The 20,734-nt window shown below is 44.8% G+C and overlaps 1 protein-coding gene across 1 annotated transcript; it reads right to left on the bottom strand.

Moving 5' to 3' along the window:
- Window positions 1–580: 580 nt before the first annotated feature.
- On the bottom strand, window positions 581–2,575 carry LOC135461898 (uncharacterized). Its single transcript, XM_064739176.1, has 3 exons — window positions 2,418–2,575; window positions 1,490–1,664; window positions 581–1,226 (listed from the first exon to the last, which is right to left on the bottom strand). Exons 1-3 carry the CDS (start codon window positions 2,458–2,460, stop codon window positions 1,034–1,036), a joined length of 411 nt encoding a protein of 136 aa, XP_064595246.1. The 5' UTR covers window positions 2,461–2,575; the 3' UTR covers window positions 581–1,033.
- Window positions 2,576–20,734: the final 18,159 nt, after the last annotated feature.

Below are 20,734 nucleotides of genomic sequence, written 5' to 3'. Positions count from 1 at the left end.
CCATCGGTATTAAACAATGTGACTATGAGAAAAACTTAAATATTTGTGTTATACAAAGACTGCTAAGATTACTAATGAACGGAACCAACTTGACATGGCCCAGAACCACCTGTCTTTACCCCGCATCAGACAAAATATTCTGGCTTTCATTGGACAGCCAAGTTCACGTAGGAGATTTGTATATCATCGTATCCTGCAGCAGATACCACGACCCGAACACGGAACTGTCCACTAAAGCACAGTTGTGAGACTCTTGAGATGGCTAACGATATAAGGCAGTCCACTGTAGTGAAGAGAAATTGAGTTGGTACTGAAGGTATCTCAAAGATCTTTGCCAGAATGTCGATGACCTTAGCTGCTTTTACAGAATATTCATTTTCAAAGTTTTCCATATTCGATTTTGTTTCTATCTTCTTATATTTCTCTCTATCCAGAAGCGCCAAGGCCCTCTTCTGACAAGTTTGGAAAGATCTCTCTTTGAATCAGTGATGAATGTCAAAGATAAATGTCAAAATTATTCCATAACAAAACACTACTACGAGTGTAGCAAAGCGTATTGCTCAGTTTATGATTTCCTCTCGGCATCTTTAAACCGCTTGTTTCCGGCTTTGTTCTTTCAGGGTCGCCGTTGGGTGTTGGAAGTATGCAAGCTGCTTTTTCCATAAGTGCATCAAATCTGATGACGTCATCATTGGCAATGAACTTACCTATGGTGTGTATGGTTGAACTAAACTTGGATAAAAATTTTTCCGTATCTAAAAGTAAATAATAAATCAAGACGACATAGGGAGTGTTGAATTTAAAATGTATTGCTGTACTCTTTCTCTACAACTGGAATGTATGCCCTTACAATCACGAGCAATTATCCGCATGAAACTGATTTCCGTGTTATTCGTAGATTAATTAATACGCTCACTGATTATTTAAATATGTCAAACTTGTGATTCCTCTGTCGAAAATTTCAACTTTCAGAAAGATTTGTTTATTTTGCAAATTGTTCACAAGATTACATACTTTGTTAAAACAGCGTGATCTACTTCCCCAGAGCGTTTTCTGGTCCAAAACAGCAGCAGTAATTGGGTCCACCACCAGAGTTTCCACAACCGTTTGTATACGCGTACATGCTTAGGCCAGGGACACCTTCATCAGACTGACTGTTTGAGTTAGAGTTTTCAGCCAGGATTGGAGGATTCTTGTACACATAGTACACCTGGAAACACGACAGTCTGAAACCATTAAATGAGAACGTCACTGAGACCAGTTTTGTCCACGCTTTTTCAAGAATGCACTATCACATATAAAAAGTGTAAACAAATGTTACTGTAATTAATCCATTTTCGTATGCCTATATAAATTAAAATAATCAAGTTACTTAATCGTTAAAATTTAAACGTCGGGTCGGAAATGTCTCAAGCTACGGAAATACTCAGGAAAACTATATTACTATAATTATATTATGATGAAGTAACAAGAGATCAGAGGAACTCACGATTTTTCAGCACAGATTTGATTACAACTCTTCCTGGTAATCGGGTCTGATCGCCGCAAGGCCCAGACTCTGGCATTACCTGAATATTTAGCAGCACAGGCTGACTGGGCCAGCATGTCGTAAAAGTTGTAGACGAGAGGATAGCCGTAGCAGGTGGCTGTTACCTTGATGCTGGCTGTGGGGAGCAGAAGAGACAAGTATTGAAGTCATTACCTGTTTCCAAAACTTTCCAAAATAAAGGTATGCCTACTGCATTCGCTAATATCACATATCTGATATACGATAGGTTTTAATGTTGACAGGAACATCACAGATTTCAAATTCTAAGTAGTAAATGCTATTTCTTATTTAGCACTACGTCTGACCGTTTGCCAGCTATCACACTGTTGTCGCTGCTATTGTTTTACTCTCCATGCCGAATGTCTTTAATTATATTCGTATGGAACAAAGTTGTCCTTTCACTCAGCTATAAACAATGGTATCGTTGTATATCAGACATATATATATGGAGAGATATTTCCTTCATTTTTCACACAATAAAATACTTACAGCACAGAGATTAAAAACTAGGGCAGCGGCGACAGTCTGACAGTTTGCAAATGGTCACACGTAACCTATGAAATACTGCATCTTGTCAGGAAAATCCTACTCTAACAATATTTTAACTCTAAGAGTATCTTAGTTTTTGCCAGAATTATGAAATGAAAAAATGGGGGTGGCCAAAATGAATTTATAGAAGCATATTTCGAAATTATTGACGTCCCAATTATATTACAGAACACCAGAGATCCGAGATGATTAGTTTGTCCGTGCCTGTAAAAGCGTTACGCCAGATATAAAATTTGAAGAAAAAAAATGTAGCCGTATGCAGGAGACATATATGTATCGATTTCTAAGAGAGGGTAATTCACAAACTCCAAATGCTCACCTGAACTCAAGGCTAAAACTAGGATCAAGAGCAAAGCAGCCATCGTTTTCCTGGTGATGATGATGTGGTATGGATCGGGAAAACAAACGCGATGTGATATACTGCTTGAAGACGATCTCTATGAACCTGTGTGTATGTCGAGTAGAGTGTAGCGTGACAGGAAGTGACGTGGCATCACTTGACATTAAACCGATTATGCATAAGTAGTAGGGTATGTTGCAAACGTGTTGCATTGGGGTGGAGGGAGTGTGTCGTTGAGTCCGCGCTCTGCGTGTGACGTCACACGTCAGACGATTTTTTCTCCAAAAAACGGACCATTGGGTGTGCGTGACGTCACGCACGAGAGCAGCTCCTTCAGCTCCATGTCGAGCAGGTGCGCCATTCGCGTCAAAACATTCACTCACTTTGGCCCGCGCATTCCACCAGACAAGCGAGGCGGGTGAGTGTGGGTAGGCTTGTAAATTTTGCGTGTTGAGCTGCGTGACACCAGAACGGACTAGTGAGGTGGTTGGGTTGGGTGTGTGTCTTTTCCCGCTCGGTTATTTCGTTGAGGTCCGCGCTGCGTCCACCAATGAGCGAGAAGGATGAGGGAGTCGAGCTCAAGAAGGGAGCAAAATAACATTGTATAGTATAACAATGTATAGCATTGTATAGTATAACATTGTATGGTATAATATTGTAACAGTGTGTATAGTATTACATCGTTTTGGGCCAAAACTTATGTCACGCGCGAGAGCAGCTCCTTCAGCTCCATTTCGCGCCAAAACTGTCCCATGGGTGAGCTCCATTTCGCGGCAATACGTCGGCTTGAAAGTTGGGTTGAGCAGCTCTTTCAGCTCCATGTCGCGCCAAAACTGACCAATGGGTGAGCTCCATTGCGCTCCAAAACTGACCAATGGGTGAGTTCCGTTCGTGCCAAAACTGAACAATGGGGTGACCACGCGCTTTTGGCGCCTGAATTTCGTTGACATCCGCGTTGAGGGGATAAAAAAGGTGTGTGAAGAGAGTGAAGCTTATTCCAGCTATCCTACCTGCCTAGACAACACCCGACCACGTTCACCCAGAAAACCCCTTTTATAATACTGACGCTACTTTGCCGTCATGGCTTACGGAGGAGGAGGAGGAGGGGAGGAAGGAGGGGCTTCGAAAAAGTTTATTTGTCGGACGTGTGCCAGGCGGTTTTCCCGGCGGGATAATTGGCTGAGGCATGCCCAGACGCAGCGTGCCAAGGAGGAGAGGTCCCAGTTTACCTGCTGCACGTGTGCCAGGACGTTTTCCCAACGGTACGCGTGGCTGCGTCATGAGAGGATGTACTACGCGGAGGGAGGGAAGTTCACGTGCCCGACCTGCGGGCGGACCGTTCCCCTGCTGAGCCATTTGGTCTGGCACCAGTGGCGACACGAAAAACAGGAACGTGTGTACATATAAGAAGGGTGTGTCAAGACGATTTACAGGTTATATTCCCCGACTGTAGTTTCACTATAGTATAGCTATACAACAGTATAGTTATACTCTAATCTACTATACTCTACTATAGTTAACCTCTACTATAGTTATACTCTACTATACTATACTATAGATAAACACTACTATAGTCATACTACACTCTACTCTACTCTACTCTACTCTACTCTACTCTACATAGGCTACTATTCGACACGCTTCTGTGTTAAACAGACCTGCTTTTTCCACCACCACCGCAAACAAAGCCAGCTCGAGTGCAGTAAGTCTAGAGGCGGAGGAGTCGATCAAGGAAAAGTGGAAGATCCCAGCGAACCAGTTCCAACCCAACCCGACCCAACCCCTCGATGATTTCCTGCCTAGCGGTGAGAGTGATCTACAGGGACTGTAGCTCGATTCCAAGACCTCTATATTTACCGGCTCAGCGATCTCGGAGCCATCCCCGCCTATCTGAACGCGATTTATGAGGACCAGCCGACCGCCTTCACCATCAACTACAGCTTTGGGTATATTCTGCGCCACAAGGAGACGGGACAGGTGCGTTGTTATTATTACCCTAGCACCAACAATGCCCAGGTACTCGATGCGCCGTACCACGTAGCAAGTCGAGGTGACCTGCGTAAACTTGTCACCCAGCATCTCCCCAGCCAAGATCCGCTCGCCTGGGCACAAAAACAACGGCCCGATACAAAATGGGTCGTGGACCTCCTCACCAACGTGTTGTTTTTTTGCGCACAAACTTCCCCACCAAATATTTGTTTTGCTGCTTGGCTGTCCATATAGACAAGGCCGACCCACAAAACTGTGACAAGCAGGCTCGGGATTATCACCGCATATATCTGGAAGCAGTAGAAATGGACCCACTATTTTCGAAGTGTTGAGGGACATGGGTATTTATCTCCGGGAAGGTGATGACGGAATATTCCCTTACCCAGCATGTTACGACTCTGATGCTTACTTGGCCCCTGTGGACGAAGCGATGACCGGCTCAACGGAATGGATGTCCCAACACATCCCCATGAGTGTCAGCGTGAACTCCAATGTACCTGACTACGACCAGCCCGTGTGTTTCATCTCGTCGAGCGGATGATGGCTTACCTCAGTACCATCAGCGAAACCAGTACGAGACCAGTAGCGCCTATCTCATCGAGCGTTTGGACGAGTTAGACGAGCGGATCAATCCCAACGACACCAAACCGTCTTACACTCGGCAGGTGCGGGACAAATTCGTCGCCTGTATCAACCAGCTCCCCGTCCTCGGCTTCAACGCGGGTAACTACGGCCTGAACTTGATCAAGCAATAGCAAAACCTATTTCAGCTTACCAACACGTTTAAGTGGTGGGATGTGTGAGCAACATGGATTTTAAGTTTTTTATCACTCCACCAATCAGTGGACTTTAAAATAATATTCTTTCCATTTCCCGTTCGACATGTTATGAAATAAAAAAATGAATTAAGACAAAATGACAGTCGCATACAGTGGTGTTTTGACATTTTTTATTTTAACGTTCAACGACAACACATCAGATGGGCATGGTTTATAACCGTCCGGTTAAACATCCAGGTAGGTGGTGCTCACACCGTCTGGCAGTACTTTCCGCTTTGCATAGAAATAAGTAAAAGTTTGTACGAGTACATGCTGTTTCCCCCCATCCGCATCCTGCGGTTCACACCAGTCGCGCTCTGGTGGTCGCACAACATGGAGAGGTAGACGTCCTTTACCACACCCCGAGCGCTAACGCATTTGCAGGAGAGTTTGTTTTTACTGTTCGACATCCCCCCCCCCCCCCTCCCCCCGTAGCAATAGTATGTCTTTACGGACTACGAATTTAAACTTTGATATGGAATTCATGCCTGGAATATTCATTGTCTGCCCGGCATCATTGAAAAGTGATGACCGCTTCTCTCTTGTGTGTTACCGGCTTTATTTCTTATTTGTATAATTTCTTACATACCTTTGTCTTCGGGAGTTAGTGTTAAACGTTGTTGTGGAAATGGATCTTGCGATTATCGACTTGGAACGCCCTTTACGGACTACGAAAGGTATAGGAATGTCGGACTTGACGCTTATATTCAAACACAAACTGACAATAGCATCACCAATCCACTCGACTTTGAAGAGCCCCGGCGTACGTTTATCAAAGCCGTAGTGGTCGGGTCGAGGTAACCATTTGTTCTGCTCCGCCCTGTATATAACCAGTAGCTCAGGATTACTCCATCACATGGTAGACGAGGGTCACTACCACGCCGTGAGCGAGATACCACTGGAGTAAGGGTGTGGCCAGCAGAATTTCCGTACCGATCATACTCCCGATCAGCATACGCCTGGAACCAGGCATGATGTCATTTACCTCCGCCAGCCCCGCCATGGTGGGGCCTATGTCCTCCCGGCTCACATCGATGTTTTTAAATAAGGGTGGACATTCCGCAAGTCCGCTTTGAGATGGTTCGGCATGTGGATGTCGCATTCGACGAAGCCAAACAACCGGCCTTGGACGACATCCTCCACCAGTCTTGGGCTGTCGCCGTGCCGTTCCAGGAAGGCGCGCAACGCCGTGTTCGTTTTCCGCAGGCGAACAAACTCACACTCCCATATGAACACCAATTGATATCCCTGGCTGTGGATGTAGGCGTCGTCGATCTCTACTTCCCGGCGCATGTCTTGAGGTGTCAACCATAGACGGTCGTTGTAGCGCATCTCACCCTGGCGTGGATAATTCAGGTGACAGCCGTGGTAGTGGTAATAGCAACCGTGGAACTGGAAGACGGTGAGACGTCCGTCGTTATGGGCGAACCCGCCTACGGGAGTTGCCGATCACCCACCCGCTTCTCGGTGTGGTTCAGCGGGTGGTGAATGGGTACCCCCAACTTGTGCGACTGCCAGTCCAGCCATTTTTCAGCCAGACGCGTGGCGGTGCCGGAGGGAACGGACTTCTCCCTGTCCCGTTGCCATCGGAGGTAGTGACCCGCCGGCATGGGTGAGACAAGGCAGGCCAAGAACAATGCGTTTTCACTGAACCCAACGATCTGCTGACAGAGCTTACCGCCCCTTATAAGGTCATGCCTCGTTCGTGGTACCCATGAAAGATGATGCTCTGCCCACCCACGATGTTTTTCTTCAGGCAGTCGTGCACGTCTTTGTCTTTCTCACAGTTGAACGTGAACACGGAGCACAAATCGTGAAACAAGTAGCGAAGGGTAAGCCCTGGTATGCTAACACAGTCTTTGAAGACGTCGACGTGCATGGTTTGGTAGAACATCACCACCTTTTCCTCCGCCTCACGTCCAGGTTGTTCTACCACCACAGCAAGTCTTTTACGGTACGCATGCCGTGCTTCCTCCACGTCTCCTGCTTGTACTCGGCGTCCGTGCACGGCTAATGGTTCAGATCGTTATCGAAAGCGTGGCGGGGTAGACGCGCCGTTTCCTCGAGTCGGGCGAGGGAGTTTATGTAGCTGTAATAAAATTTACCTTTGGTGACCCGGCAGTCTTAAGCTTTCACCCACTTGTTGTAACTGTAATTAGGGGTCAGGTAATTTCGAATGTCCAGAAATTTCAGCTGCGGCATGCTGAGTGCCATGTGGTTATTGTTACGCTTGATAACACACTCCAAATCACCGCCCCTGACTAGAATTTGACGTCCGCCGACATGCAAGGCGATGAAGTTTGTGTAGAAGTGCTGGAAATGGAACGGGTTTTTAGCGTAGTTCCCGTCAAAAGCCATGTTGCTCACACATCCCACCACTAAACGTGTTGGTAAGCTGCCCAGAAATAGGTTTTGTTCGTTGATGAGGGTATGGCCTTTGGGCACAGAGAGATACTTGATCAGCACGCGGTGGATAGGGAACTTGACAGGGGGTTTGGCCAACGCTTTCAAATGCCCCAGTTGAACGCCACTGGTGACTTTGACTTTGCGCACAGAAATCAACACCTCCTCCAAGCGGTTCTTGTAATCGGGAGCCTCCTCAGCGGACAACAAGGCAAACGCGGGGTGAGACGCACGCGGACACTCACGTTGTTCTGCAGGTAACGACGTTGCAGGAACATGTCGAAGTGAAGGCGCCCCAGCATGTCAACCGACCGACTTTGGGCCGCGAGCTGCAGCGTTTCGTCAAACCCCACGTTGGTCTCATCCGTGCTGTCAAACTTTTCTGCGGTGTCCATATACCACAAGGCGCAGGACAGCTGTGTTCTTGGCCTCTTTGCCGTAAGACAACAACGTCTTCATGTAGGCACGGTACGGGTACGTGATGGTGGAAGCGGTGATGAGTTTGTCTTTCAGCAAGACGTCAATCTGTTGCCCCAGAAAATCCAGCCACAGGTTAGTCGGAGCTACACTCTTGCCGTCCTCCACAACCTCACCATCTCCGTCGAGGATTTTCGCCTTCACGTACAACATGGTGATGGCCAAGTCCAAGTAAGTGTCTCCGTCCGCGTTGGTGATGAGAAATTTCACGGACCCCACATCGCTCAGACTGGCGATGGGACTGTAGACATCCCAACGACCTTCTCAAACGCTGGTGTCGGCAGGGGGTAAGGTCCACAAATCAAAGTCACTGCTGACCGACGGACAACACTCCGCGTGTGGGAGAGCCATGGCGTTAGCTAAAAATATCCGGTGCAGAGCGGGGTTTGATGAGTCGAGGTTGGCGGTGGAGCGTACCTCTTCTAAGTCCTGCGTGCAGGAGACGAGTGGGAGCGCTGCGTCGGACCTTCCGTTTTATAGACGTCCCTCCCACCCCGTTCAGCTTGCCTTGCATCCTGCGCGGGGCGTAGCGACCGCCAGCTGTTTTCCTCCCTACAGAGCGCGTCATTTCAAAGACTGGCTCACCAGCACTCCCTCGTCACACAGGTCGTCCATGACTTTCAGTCCGGCATGTAAAGCAGTTTTACCCAATTTTTTCACAGCCGGCTTTAACAAGGGCTGCGCCATTTTGATGAAACTGCCGAGCAAGCCGTGACCGCGCTGTACAACGGCACCCCGAAACACAGGTAACCCACCTCCGCCGGCTTGCTTGGTGTAATAGTGGATGTAGGATCGGCACATGGCGGGGTCGTCTACGACTTTCATTGCAAAGGTATTGCGCGCCGCTGTCGAAAGTGAAGTGTCAGCACCACTTTACCACGTTCAAATGCAATGGGTTGGCCCGTGTCGTCACTGATTTCAATTTCCACCGTCGAGAAATGCTTGCCCCGCACAGGGATGTATTCCACATGTTCCAAGACACATCGGCCTTGGAGATGTGTTGCCCGTTTGTGGTGACCAGCCGCGGCAGACGCGCCAGCGTGTCTCCCACCACACGGATTCGAAAACCTAGCCCCAGTTGTTTCTGAAACTGCAGGCTGTATTTCCTTTGCACATCATCGAAAAATCACCGGCGTGAGCCTTGAGTAAAGAGATGTGTGTCAACAAATCGGTCAGGCCCTTGGCGAGGTCTTTGGGTGAAGGGTAATGGCCTGCTGGCAATGTTAGCTTATGCTTAGCGCGGTGCGGGTCCTCTTTGGAGTCTAAGACATACCACACTTCGTCTTGCCGCACGTTCAACCGGGGGTACTGTATTTCTACCAACCCACATTCCCATTCACCAGTCAAATGCATGGGTTGTGACGGTTGGGTCGTGAAATGCGTCAAGGTATTGCTGGGGAAGTAGTCGAGCGAGCTGTTACTGGGCAGCGTCACGTAAAACATGTTGGTGAGGTGATCTCCTCTGGGCGGACTGACCGTCTTTCCATCTGCCGCCGGTATTTAATACGGACTCCACTTTAGCGGGGGTACGATATAAGCGTCATGTCCGACATTCATATGCCACTCGTAGTCCGTAAAAGGGGTTCCAAGTCGATGATCGCAAGATCCATTTCCAAAACAACGTTTAACACTAGCTCCCAAAGGCAAAGGTATGTAAGAAATTAAACAAATAGGAAATAAAGCCGGTAACACACAAGAGAGAGAAATGGTCATCAGTTTTCAGTGATGCCGGGCAGACAGTGGATATTCCAGGCATGAATTCCATATCAAAGTTCAAATTCGTAGTCCGTGAATGAGTTCCAGGCCTAATAACAATTAAATAAGTATCTCAGTCGCGCTTTCATTGCAACTGTTCATAAAGGCATCATGCTGATGTAATGAGCATGGCTGTCTTTACGGCCCCTAGCCCCAGGTTAAGCGGTATTAGATACAGTTTGAAAATGACGAGCGTTACAGACCTTAACCGATCAGAATGTGATTCAAAAGTAACGGACGATTACATCTTTCCCGTTAATATGTAAAGATCTCATACTACAAGAGGCGCCATCTATGATTTTACACATGAAATACAAGATAGACGGTTACACTGGGCAACCATCGCCATCTATGTTGTTAAATACCATGTACGTGATAGATATATACATAGGGATAACAGCGCCGCCTATGTGGTTGATCACAATACAGATCGCCAGAGATTCTGAACGCTCTGTCCATACCTGCCAACGAGAGTGTTATGCTCATTGTAAAATTTGAGAAACTTAGAAGGCGTTTGATGGAGTATCCTTGACAAACTAGTTTTTGAACTAGCAGCTTGTGACGCAGATTAAAGTCATCACAATTAACGTAGGATCTGACAAATGCTACAAGGGATATATGTATACGCCATATGCAGGACCCTTTGGTATATTGCTATCTAAATAAGGACAGTTTACAATATCAAAATTGAAATTATCCCTTTTGTCGTAAAAGCGGCGTTTGTTCGTCTTTGTACAGATATAGATCCAAATAAGATGTACCATCAGGACTATCTCTTGTCGCCTTTAAATCCAATGAAGGCGGATAGATTTCCTTCACCGCTTCAGCAATATGGGGGTTTTTTAACGCCAGTAGATCATCAATATACCGCTTTAAAGATATTACTTTTAAGTCATCTCTGTATATAGTCGTATTCATATGAAAACAGGTATAGGTCTACCAAAAGAGGCGCACAATTGGTACCCACTGGAATATCTATGCACTGTTGGTAAATGGTATCTCCGAATTTCACATAGATGTTATTATTGAGAAATTCAAGTAATTCAATAAATAATGTAACACCCTATGAGTGGTAACCTTTATAAATAGTAGAACTAAAGAAAGCCTTATTGCTTCTGACGCTAATGTAACGGTGACCTGTTTTAGTAAATACCGAGACAATTAACGACGATATTCTTTCAATAAGATCTTGGTGAGGAATCGTAGTATAGAGAGTAGAGAAATCCCATGTGGATACATCTTTGTGCGGTATATGTATATGAGCATCAAGTTCTTCTGTAAGACGTTTGGAGTTGTTAAGAATCCACATGCAGTGGACACCTGAATTTTTTGCTATGGCACAACAATCCTTATTCCAAAATTATTTTACTTCTTGTAACGCTCTCGTAAGTAGGGTTGACAAGAGTTTGGTGGTACAACTTCTTGAACCCGCAATAAATCGAGCCTTGTATGGGGGTTTGTGCATTTTAGGAATCCAGTAAAGTTGTGGTATTTCTGTATGACGGGTAGGTATTTTTATGCGCCTTTCTTTAAGAAAGGTTTTGTGTTTGTTAAATAGTTCCTTCAGAGTACATGTAGTAGCAAAATACGTGGATGTCGTTGTAGATGTACATAGCTCTTGAACAAGAATTTGATAACAATAATTCTTGCAAATAAGGATGACATTATGAGGAGCCTTGTCTGCTACAATGATGACAAACTTACTATGAAGGTCAGCGAGTGTGTTTCTTGCACAGTGGGATCCTTCAGAACCTGTTTAACTTTAGGTAGAGCATCAATGTCTACACGGTGTATAGCTTAACCAACCTTCTTTTTGACAATCTCAAGCCAATCGTTAAGTACAGAAGAATCCATTTTCTCCCGTTTTGACCATTTCTTAACGTACTCTTCAAGTGCCGAGATGATATTTTTTTCTCAGATCGAATGTTGACATTTCTCTTTTCCTATACTTAGGACCACTCACAAAGAGATGCCTTAGATCATGATTCCTAATAATATTAAGGTCACCAATCAGGACATGTTTACATTTGTCGTAGGTAAAAACTGAGGATTCACAATCACAGTTATAACCGCCGGAAGAATACGTCGCTGGAGACGGACGCAGTCCGGGTTGCCGCTGTAGTCGTTCCTTGCGTCGGCCTGGTGTGGTGGTTATGGCAGTGGTTTCGGTGGTCGAGTTTTGGCGGGAGGAGGAGGCTGAGAGCGAGAACGGGCGGGCAGAGACCGTGATGTGGTAGGGGATTTTTTCGTCTGGGCTGGTGTGTCCTTCCTTTCCCGCACCCAATCGCGCCAGCGATGGTGGTGTGATCTCTCGGTTTGGTCCCAGAGCAGCCTTTCTCCGTAAAGCGGCGGGGATGCTCTCTAAAATATCCCCCTCTCTCAAACGACCGACGGGTTCGCCGTCGGACTTTGCTGCTGCGCGGCTTGGTATTGATCTTGAAACGCACGGTACCGTTGAAGGGTGACGCGGGCTTTCCAGACCAACGAAGGAGCGTCTTATTTAATTGCCCTTGTAGATATTGAAGGGTCGACTGGTCTTGGAGGAGCTGCACGCTGAGTTCCGCGGCCAATCCACCCACTTAAACTCTGATGTACAAGAGAACTCCGAGCACGGCTGCCACGGTACCTTTATTCTCGCGCAAGCCTTGTACTCACTGATCCATCTCTTGAGGTAGGTCGATAGGGAGTGACAGTTACCCCGTCATCCTCGGGGTTAAATACCTTTACCGTCCGTGGGCGGCACCCAAGAATTAAAGCTGGGTGTATAGCCGACCCACTTCATAGTACAGTTTTTCTCGGCGACGTTCCCTTTCTAAGATCTATTCCACCTGATAAAACTTGTCTGCCGCGTCCGTCACCGGCTGCAGTTCGGTCTCGTGAAACGTTCCGAGTAACCGTTTCCCGTTCAAATCCTCCAGTGTGTACATGACAGGCTGACGGCGGTGGGTGCGGACGATGCGGAACATTTCCCTGCTCCAATTCGGGAGATACGATTTTTCGAATTTCCCTTTCACTTTACTTATACGCACGAGATCGCCCGCTCGATAACGGTACACCGATCGTTTGGATGTGGATGGACCGTACAAGGCTTGACGCACTTCTTTCTGGTTCTGGGTGGTGACATCGATGGGGGCCCGCCGTATACTCTGGTGATACGATCGATTGTAACCGCGGATCAGCGCCGGTAAGGCGTCCAGGTACCGCCAAGTGTTGTGAGCGGTGAAATATTTGTACATGCGTCCTTTCAAAGTACCGTTAAACCGCTCTACCACGGACGCTTTGGTTTCGTTAAGCGTTGTGAAAGAAAAACACCCCTGTTGTCCTTTAAAAAGGCTTGGAATGGTCTGTTCAGAAACTCTTTGTCCTCATCCGTTTTACAGGTGCAACGGTCGACGTTCCGTCTTGAAAATACGTTGAAATGCCTCGATCAGGCGAACACCGGTTTTGGTGGAACCACCCAAGCATACTTGGAGAGGACATGCAGGTAAATAGGTAACGGTTGTCGTCGTTCTCTTTGGCAAACGCTGTCATGTCGACCAGGTCCGCCTGCCACTGACTATCTATACCCCCAACCACAACACGGTTACGAGTGTAGGGCCGTCGTGAGGGACCGTGCAGCGTGAACGCGTCCTGCTGAGGCAGCCAAGCCGACACGCGGGCCCGACTTAGTTCATGTTGCCGAGCTGCCTTGAGCAAGGGCTGAGCGCCTCTGTAAGCCGCTGAACTGTCGTGATCATAGTACAATGAATGGAGGGCGGTATCGACCCGGCGACCCCGCGAAGGCTGCTGCTGCTGGCGAGCTGGCTGGACGCCGGTGCGAGGCATAATCCGCCGTCGTCGTGGTGTCCGTGTGTAGTGAGTGAACCTATCCCAGACAGCGGATATATATTATCCAGTGTACATGCATTTGTCAAACAAAATTCAGTTCCCTCCTCCTCCTCGCTCATTGGACGACACAGCGCGGACCTCAACGAAATAATCGAGCGGGGAAAACAGAGCTGCTCTCGCGCGTGACGTCAGTTTTGGCGCGAACGACATGGACCTCACCCATTGGTCCGTTTTGGCGCTACATGCAGCTGATGCTTCGCGCGTGACATTTTGGTGCGACATGGAACGTGTGACATCACGCAGCTGACGTCATGCTCAGAGCGCGGGCTCAACGACGCACTCTCTCCACCCCAATCCCCCCACCCCAATGCGACACGTTTGCAACATTCCCTACTACCTGCACACAACCAGATTTCTACCACGGGATGTATCTACGTTTTATCAATAGGTTGCATGCAATATGCGTCAGTCTCCTTCAGAACGAGGCCCCGCAATAATAGCTGACAGATATATAGTGGAGAACAATACACAATCGATTATAATGCTCAATTTTCTAACGTTACATGCCCTTGCTATGTGCCCTTTGGGATGTCAAGGTCTCTCATACAGGAAGCCAGTAAGCAGTACTGTCAAAATGCATATTTTTATTTTCAGAATATAATAATAACACTACTCACATCTCTGCAGTTCTCACATGTCTCTATAGTACTCATGTCTCTACAATACTCACGTCTCAACAGTCCACACACGGATGTCTCTAAAGTACTCACATGTCTATAGAATATACATGCCTCTACAGAACTCGTATGTCTCTACATAAAATAATATTCTATGTACTTACAATAGCCCTTTTAAACGACAAGGAGACATTTGAAATCACACAGGTAATAAAGAAACCACATGTTAACCGATGTTGGCTTTATTTGTTCTTGTCTAAAGTACTTGGTAGAGTAGCCCGTCTTGACCGATTGGTCTTTTAAACGCAATGTTTTAATAGGTACAGGTTCAGTCCCGGTCTTGGATGGCCAAATTGAACACTTTACTGCTCTCACCGTCCGTCATCTCCGTGGAGTCTTGGAGATATTAAGCGGTCAACGACGCTCGTATAACCCGTTCGCGCTGTCTACTGTTGTCGAAGATCGCCAGTCTTTCACTATACCTATGCATCACATACAGCAAACAGTTTGTCATTAACTTGCCAAAGATCGGTATTTTTTGCCGGGCTCTCTGGTTTCCTTCGTCCATGAAACTGACCGCCCTCATACAAGTGAAAATATCTTGAGTTAAGCAATAATAAAATAAACAAATTACTTGAAAAACTAAGTGTAATTATTATGTCGTGTGCAGAAGGAAAGATTACATGGTATATACATGTATAGTAGATGATTATGCCAATGAATAACAATAGGCTTTGCACAGTTATGGGCAACAACTTATATCTCACAATACATATGAAGCCACTACCTCTAAATAATGCATTTACGATTTCTCCAGAAGGCCGGGATACGAAAATATATTAATTGAGGAACACACATCGTCTTATACAGCTTTAAGTGATTTGAGGTTAAGCTCATCCATTGAGAGAACGAGTACAGGATTAGCCGTGAATTCCCCAAAACTGCACCCAGGGATTATAATCTGTTTCTTTTAGGGAATCGCCTGTATTCAGCTGTCTGTAAAATCAGTCATACTGGCTACAAAATTTGCTTTTAGTCAGTGACACGTAACAACCCCAGATGTACCCATCGATATTCTTGCAAAGACAAGGAGGTTAGAACGCTTTCTCTAACTTATAATGTTAAACTCCATAAGCCTTGTTTCGACACCAAAAACTCATTGCCTCGGGTGAAGTCATAGTTTTCAAAAACGAGTGGCAACCTGGGCAATGGGTGTCGAGAGTAATTTGTTTTGCAAAAGGCGCACTAACATACGGTTAGGACAACTGCATCCAGTAACACAGCCTATCGTCTCCGCGAATCGAATACATTGTTTTTTATTACAGTATTTCCTGAGATGCAACTCTAAAATCATTCTGCCATTAAATGATACACAGCAAGATATAAAATATGATTCATCTATAAAGGTTAGATTATACTAAAACCTGTAAATAAGGGTTTAGAGTAAAGTCGACAGGACTGTTTTTGTATAATTATGTCACCCGAGGCAATGAGTTCTTACCTTCGAAACTTTGCTTATGCAGTTTAACATTATGAATTACAAAAGGTATTCTATATTTCTGCGTAGGGAAAGGAATTATCAACATATCGATGTGTAGAGCTCGTGTTGTTACGTGTCACTAAAAGCAATTTTTTTAGCGAGTACGATTTATTTTACAGACAGCTGAATATGGGCGACTCGTGAAATGAAAGAGACTGTGGGTCATTTGTCTTGTAAGCCAACAATTACCGCTGATCGCAGAGACATGTCAATGATCTGAGACACAATAGGATAAATCGCACCACTCAAAGCATATGAACTTTTCTGTACATCACAGTTTCAGTCTTTATTCCGTTTATTGTCAAACCACAGAGAAAACTTTACTTTATGTTGATTTCTTTTAATTCGCTTCCTACTTTGTTAATAAAGAAGTTGCATTTATGCAGACTGGGTTACACTGAGAACCTTATAGAAAGGACAAGTGAAATATGTCAACTTAAGGAATTAATTGAAACCCTTTAACGAACTAAGGCTAATTTTCAAGCATTGTTTGAGCGCTAATATCTTACGCCAGCCTTAATAAATGCTGTATATGCTCTCACATCGAACTGTAATTCTTCAGATATTACTCGGTCTACATATACAATGTCATCTCTTAATCGTGTTATGCCGACTTATGTAAGCAAATGATTACAAAATAAGTGAAAAAACATATAACAGCTGCAATTAACAAATAAGTTTCTTGAAAATCTAAAAAAACTCACGTCCGACATCCAGTGCAATCATTTTTCCATTTTGCTTAACCTGTACGGTGAAGGAAATAACTATTACTGCGACGCTTAGGTGTAAGTATTGAGCTATGACCTGACTGAGAGTGAGGATGTATTTATCTCAAGAATTTTTCACTTATATGATTGTTCAGAGGAATATGGACATTAAAAGCGAAGTACCCAAATTAAACTACCGCCTTTCGAGAGGCACATATACCTGACGATCCCGACTTAAAGCTGCGACATGCACAGCCAGAGCTGGATTCGAACACATGACCCTACTGGTCAAGGCCCTGACAATAGCAGCTATAGCCAGCACTTCATTCGTCTGCGCTAGGAAGGTGGCACAATTGGCTGTTGTTTACATCTAAAACAACATTTCGTCCTGATTCCAAACACGATTTTCATAATTTCGCTGTACAGTTTTAGTGAAAAATGCATATAATAAATTTATGACTCCTTCTAGTCACACGGCTGTGAAAGATATGACGAGAAACAGCCACTTATGTGCGTTATACGCTCATAAAAACTTCCCTAGCACCAGTCAAGGCCAACTCATTGTTTCCTTAATGAGCTGACCTTTTCTTGTTGACTAACATGAGAGTATAACAGTAGTACAAGTTCGCCAAAGAGGACTCTGTTCAAGTGTGATAGTTGGTAAATGGTCACAAGCCGTGAAATACTGCTCGTTATGAGTTTACCTTAATCGTTCATGTTACTGCGTATATCTTACAAGCTGGTTTAACAGAATTAAGTAAAACCATGCCGTGATTATATTTATCATTCATTAAACGTCGCTGGTCTATAATTGCTCAAAATTATTGTTGTTATCACAATTAATAAACAATCACATGAAAACTTGGAAAATTGTCATATATAACCGTTGAATCCGATCTGTTGTCAGTTTACCTCAATTAGGGTTTTATTCTTACTGTTCAAGAAAATGCTGAAACAGGTAACATACATTTCGTAGCACCGTGGCACAGGCAGATTTCGGCAAAGAGAAAACATCACGTTTACCCGTGTAATACAGACAAGAAACTCCACATTTGCTAAATTCACAAAAACTGAGAGACAACGCTATAGTATTTCCGGACGTCAGATACAATATAAAGCGCCAAAAGTATGTCAAATTGCCACAGTCTTAGACCTCACTTTGCAATCTGCAACGAATTGAATAGCTTGGTTGACTCTACCAGGATGGCGACGTCGATTTCCACTCTATTAGGATTCCCAATGTGAAGGCATTCTTAATTTTACTTGTCCAAATAAAGAGCACATTTACAAATTAGAAAGTTAGGAGTAACCACGATGGTTGTGCTGTGGCAATACTTCTGTAGAGTGAGTGAGTGAGTGAGAGCTTAGGGTTTAACATCGTACTTAACAATTTTTCAGTCATATGACGATGTCTCCTCTAGAGCCCTCCTACCAGAGCCAGTCTTAAACAATGCACTTGGTCCAACAGTTAGACTGTTATTCTAACCTGTCATGTAAATACTTGCAGTGATATTAATTACAATTCATTAAACGCCACTGATCTAGAATCACTCGCAGTGCTGCGTTGTCATTTAGCAGTGGATAGGACCAAGCCTCGGGGAATCATAGTTCACAAGCAGAATCCTGGCTTATTCATCGTACTATCGCTTTCCAGTATTGTGTCTTCACTTTCCAATATCGTGTCATCGCTTTGCACCATCGCAACATCGTAATGATTGAGTCCATCATCTTGAGAAGGAACACTGTGAGTTAACGTGAGTCAAAACTTTGTATCCATTTCTGCTAGTTCCAACAGTAAATCGCAGTTAACGTATCGCGTACACTTGTAGTTTTATTAATCATATTCTATTCCACCAGTTGGACAGTTTTTCTGCTGTCCTTTTTAATCAAACACAACGGTGTATAAACTGTCAAATTCTAAGACAACAAAAGTACTACGTTGGCTTGGGTAAGCAGTAGACAACATTATTCAAGAATAATGCGAAGATAAACATGTAATCCATGTTCTTACTTTATTGTGGGCCTTGTATTCAGAATTGGTTTGTGTGAAATGTGAGAATCCTTGAAAAGCCTAGAGGAGAAATCTGGTTTTCTTCCCAGCCTGTAGAAATTAACACTTTTATCAGCACAGTCAATCGGCTCTGAAAACCAGCTGGATCGGGAGGGTATGTTTCCTGAGGGCGTAGATGAGCGACTCGAGCAGAAATAACTGGTAGTCGCAGTGACACTCCAAAGGATTGCAAACGCACTGAGCCGACACAGTTATAGGTAACACCATTGTATCTATGAGAATACTGCGTTATCTGAGTGTGTCAGCGAGCCCGAAGTACACCCTTTAACAACAATACACATAGTGCACCAAATTTTAATTTCGATGTGACCGTGAACAGCAATAGGCAGGGATAAAGCACTCTATTTATTGCACGCTGAATATTGAAAATACCTAGTCAAACCTTCTACTTAGTCTTACCAACGTTAATTATCAACACAGGAATCTTTTGTGTGTTTTCCTGTTAACTTTTTGTTATACCTTATGTCAGTAATGACCACAAATATCTGCTTCTGAGTGGAATTTAATTTTCCTGTCCATTTATGTATCAGTTTGTGTAGGTCTTTTAACTTCTTGCTTTGAGAACTTAGTGTAAGGGCCTACATGTACAACAAGTGATATACTTTTGTCTGTAATTTCCCCAAGAGAATGTAAAGTATACGTAGATTACTAGAAAAGAAAGACTGCGTTGTCTGTTACCGAGACATTTTATTACCGAGAATAACACAAGGATAGCAAAGATGCTGGGTATGGTAAGGTTATAGTGACCAGTATAACCCAGTTGCTATTAGTGCGCAAAACGACTTATTTTAAAGCCAGGATCTTCCCTTGGCATGCCATAACCCCCCCCCCCCCCACCTCACCCCCATGTCATTGACCTCGTTGTCTACACAGGAGAATAAAAACAGGAACTACTGATAGCTGCACGTGTATCACATTTCCATTATACTCCGACAACGCCGACAAAGAAGAAATTCAACACTTGTTTAATGCACAAGAAATACTGTTTTAGTATTTCCCGACGTCAGTTGCTGTATAAAACCTCAAAAGTATCAAGCTGCCATGGTCGAATGGTTTCCATTTGATTATTATTCGCATCGCTGTTTCACTTTGTTTTGGCCTTTGTCTGTCAAAAGAATTGGGAAGGCCCCTCTTAGTTTTTCATGTACAAAGCAGAAAGTCAACATAACAAATACAGCGAGGATTGACTGGCAATACTACAGTAGAAGCTTCTAGCCGCCGCCAAACTAGTACAATGCATCTGGTCTGGTTAGGCCAACGACTGGGACAACCTGCTTGTTTTAGCTGCCCTAAAAGGATGACAGAATGTCAAAATGACAAGAAGACAGACAGAAGACACTGACAGGATGCTACTACACCAGCTATATTAATGACTACGACAGGTTCATGAGTTACACGCTGAGGCATGATGAAGTTATAAAAGGCATGACCAAGGTACATTACAACCACTGGCAGTGTGCATCAGTGGGAACAAACTACCCACAGCGCTGAAAACCCTACCGAAATTGCTCACATTTTTACACTGATTATTCTTCCTCCAGATAAACACCTATAAAATGGACATAGTCTGAGTGATTTAAGTTAAATGTTATGAACGTATGGCTTAGGTTGAGCGCAACATTTCGAGTGATGCAGTTCATGTGACTTGACGATCATACTGGATTTTGTCCAAACTGTCTAAAAACCCTCTTCTCAGTAATACCACGCATGCATCTGTACACCAAAAAAGGACGCCTGGGAGCAAAAAAAGACTTTATACCCCAAAATTCACAGAACTATAATCGTCCCTACCGAGAAAAGGAAGTTGTAACGGGGGTCTGTGTCCAACATGCTTGCTTCCTCTATGGTCAGCGTGGGGAGATCTATCAGCAACCTGCGGATGGTCGTGGGTTTCCCCGGGATCTGCCCAGTTTTCTCCCACCATAACGCTGGCCACCATCGAATAAGTGAAATATTCTTGGTTAGGACGTAAAACAGCAATAAAAAAAATAAATCTGACAGACCACCTACCCGAGGTATTTGTGTTGTCAC

The sequence above is a fragment of the Liolophura sinensis genome, chromosome 1 (genome assembly GCF_032854445.1).
Source record: "Liolophura sinensis isolate JHLJ2023 chromosome 1, CUHK_Ljap_v2, whole genome shotgun sequence".
In the NCBI taxonomy this organism is placed as follows: Eukaryota; Metazoa; Mollusca; class Polyplacophora; order Chitonida; family Chitonidae; genus Liolophura; species Liolophura sinensis.
Note: the sequence above shows the minus strand (reverse complement) of the source record. Positions and strands in the feature narration are given on the sequence as shown.

What these genes read in the sequence shown, in the direction of transcription:
- LOC135461898 (XM_064739176.1), bottom strand. Translation starts at nt 2,460, where the DNA reads ATGGCTGCTTTGCTCTTGATCCTAGTTTTAGCCTTGAGTTCAG. An exon ending in AGTTTTAGCCTTGAGTTCAG is followed by an intron (nt 1,665 to 2,417) that starts GTGAGCATTTGG and finishes TGCTCCCCACAG; the next exon opens with CCAGCATCAAGGTAACAGCC. An exon ending in CAAATCTGTGCTGAAAAATC is followed by an intron (nt 1,227 to 1,489) that starts GTGAGTTCCTCT and finishes TAATGGTTTCAG; the next exon opens with ACTGTCGTGTTTCCAGGTGT.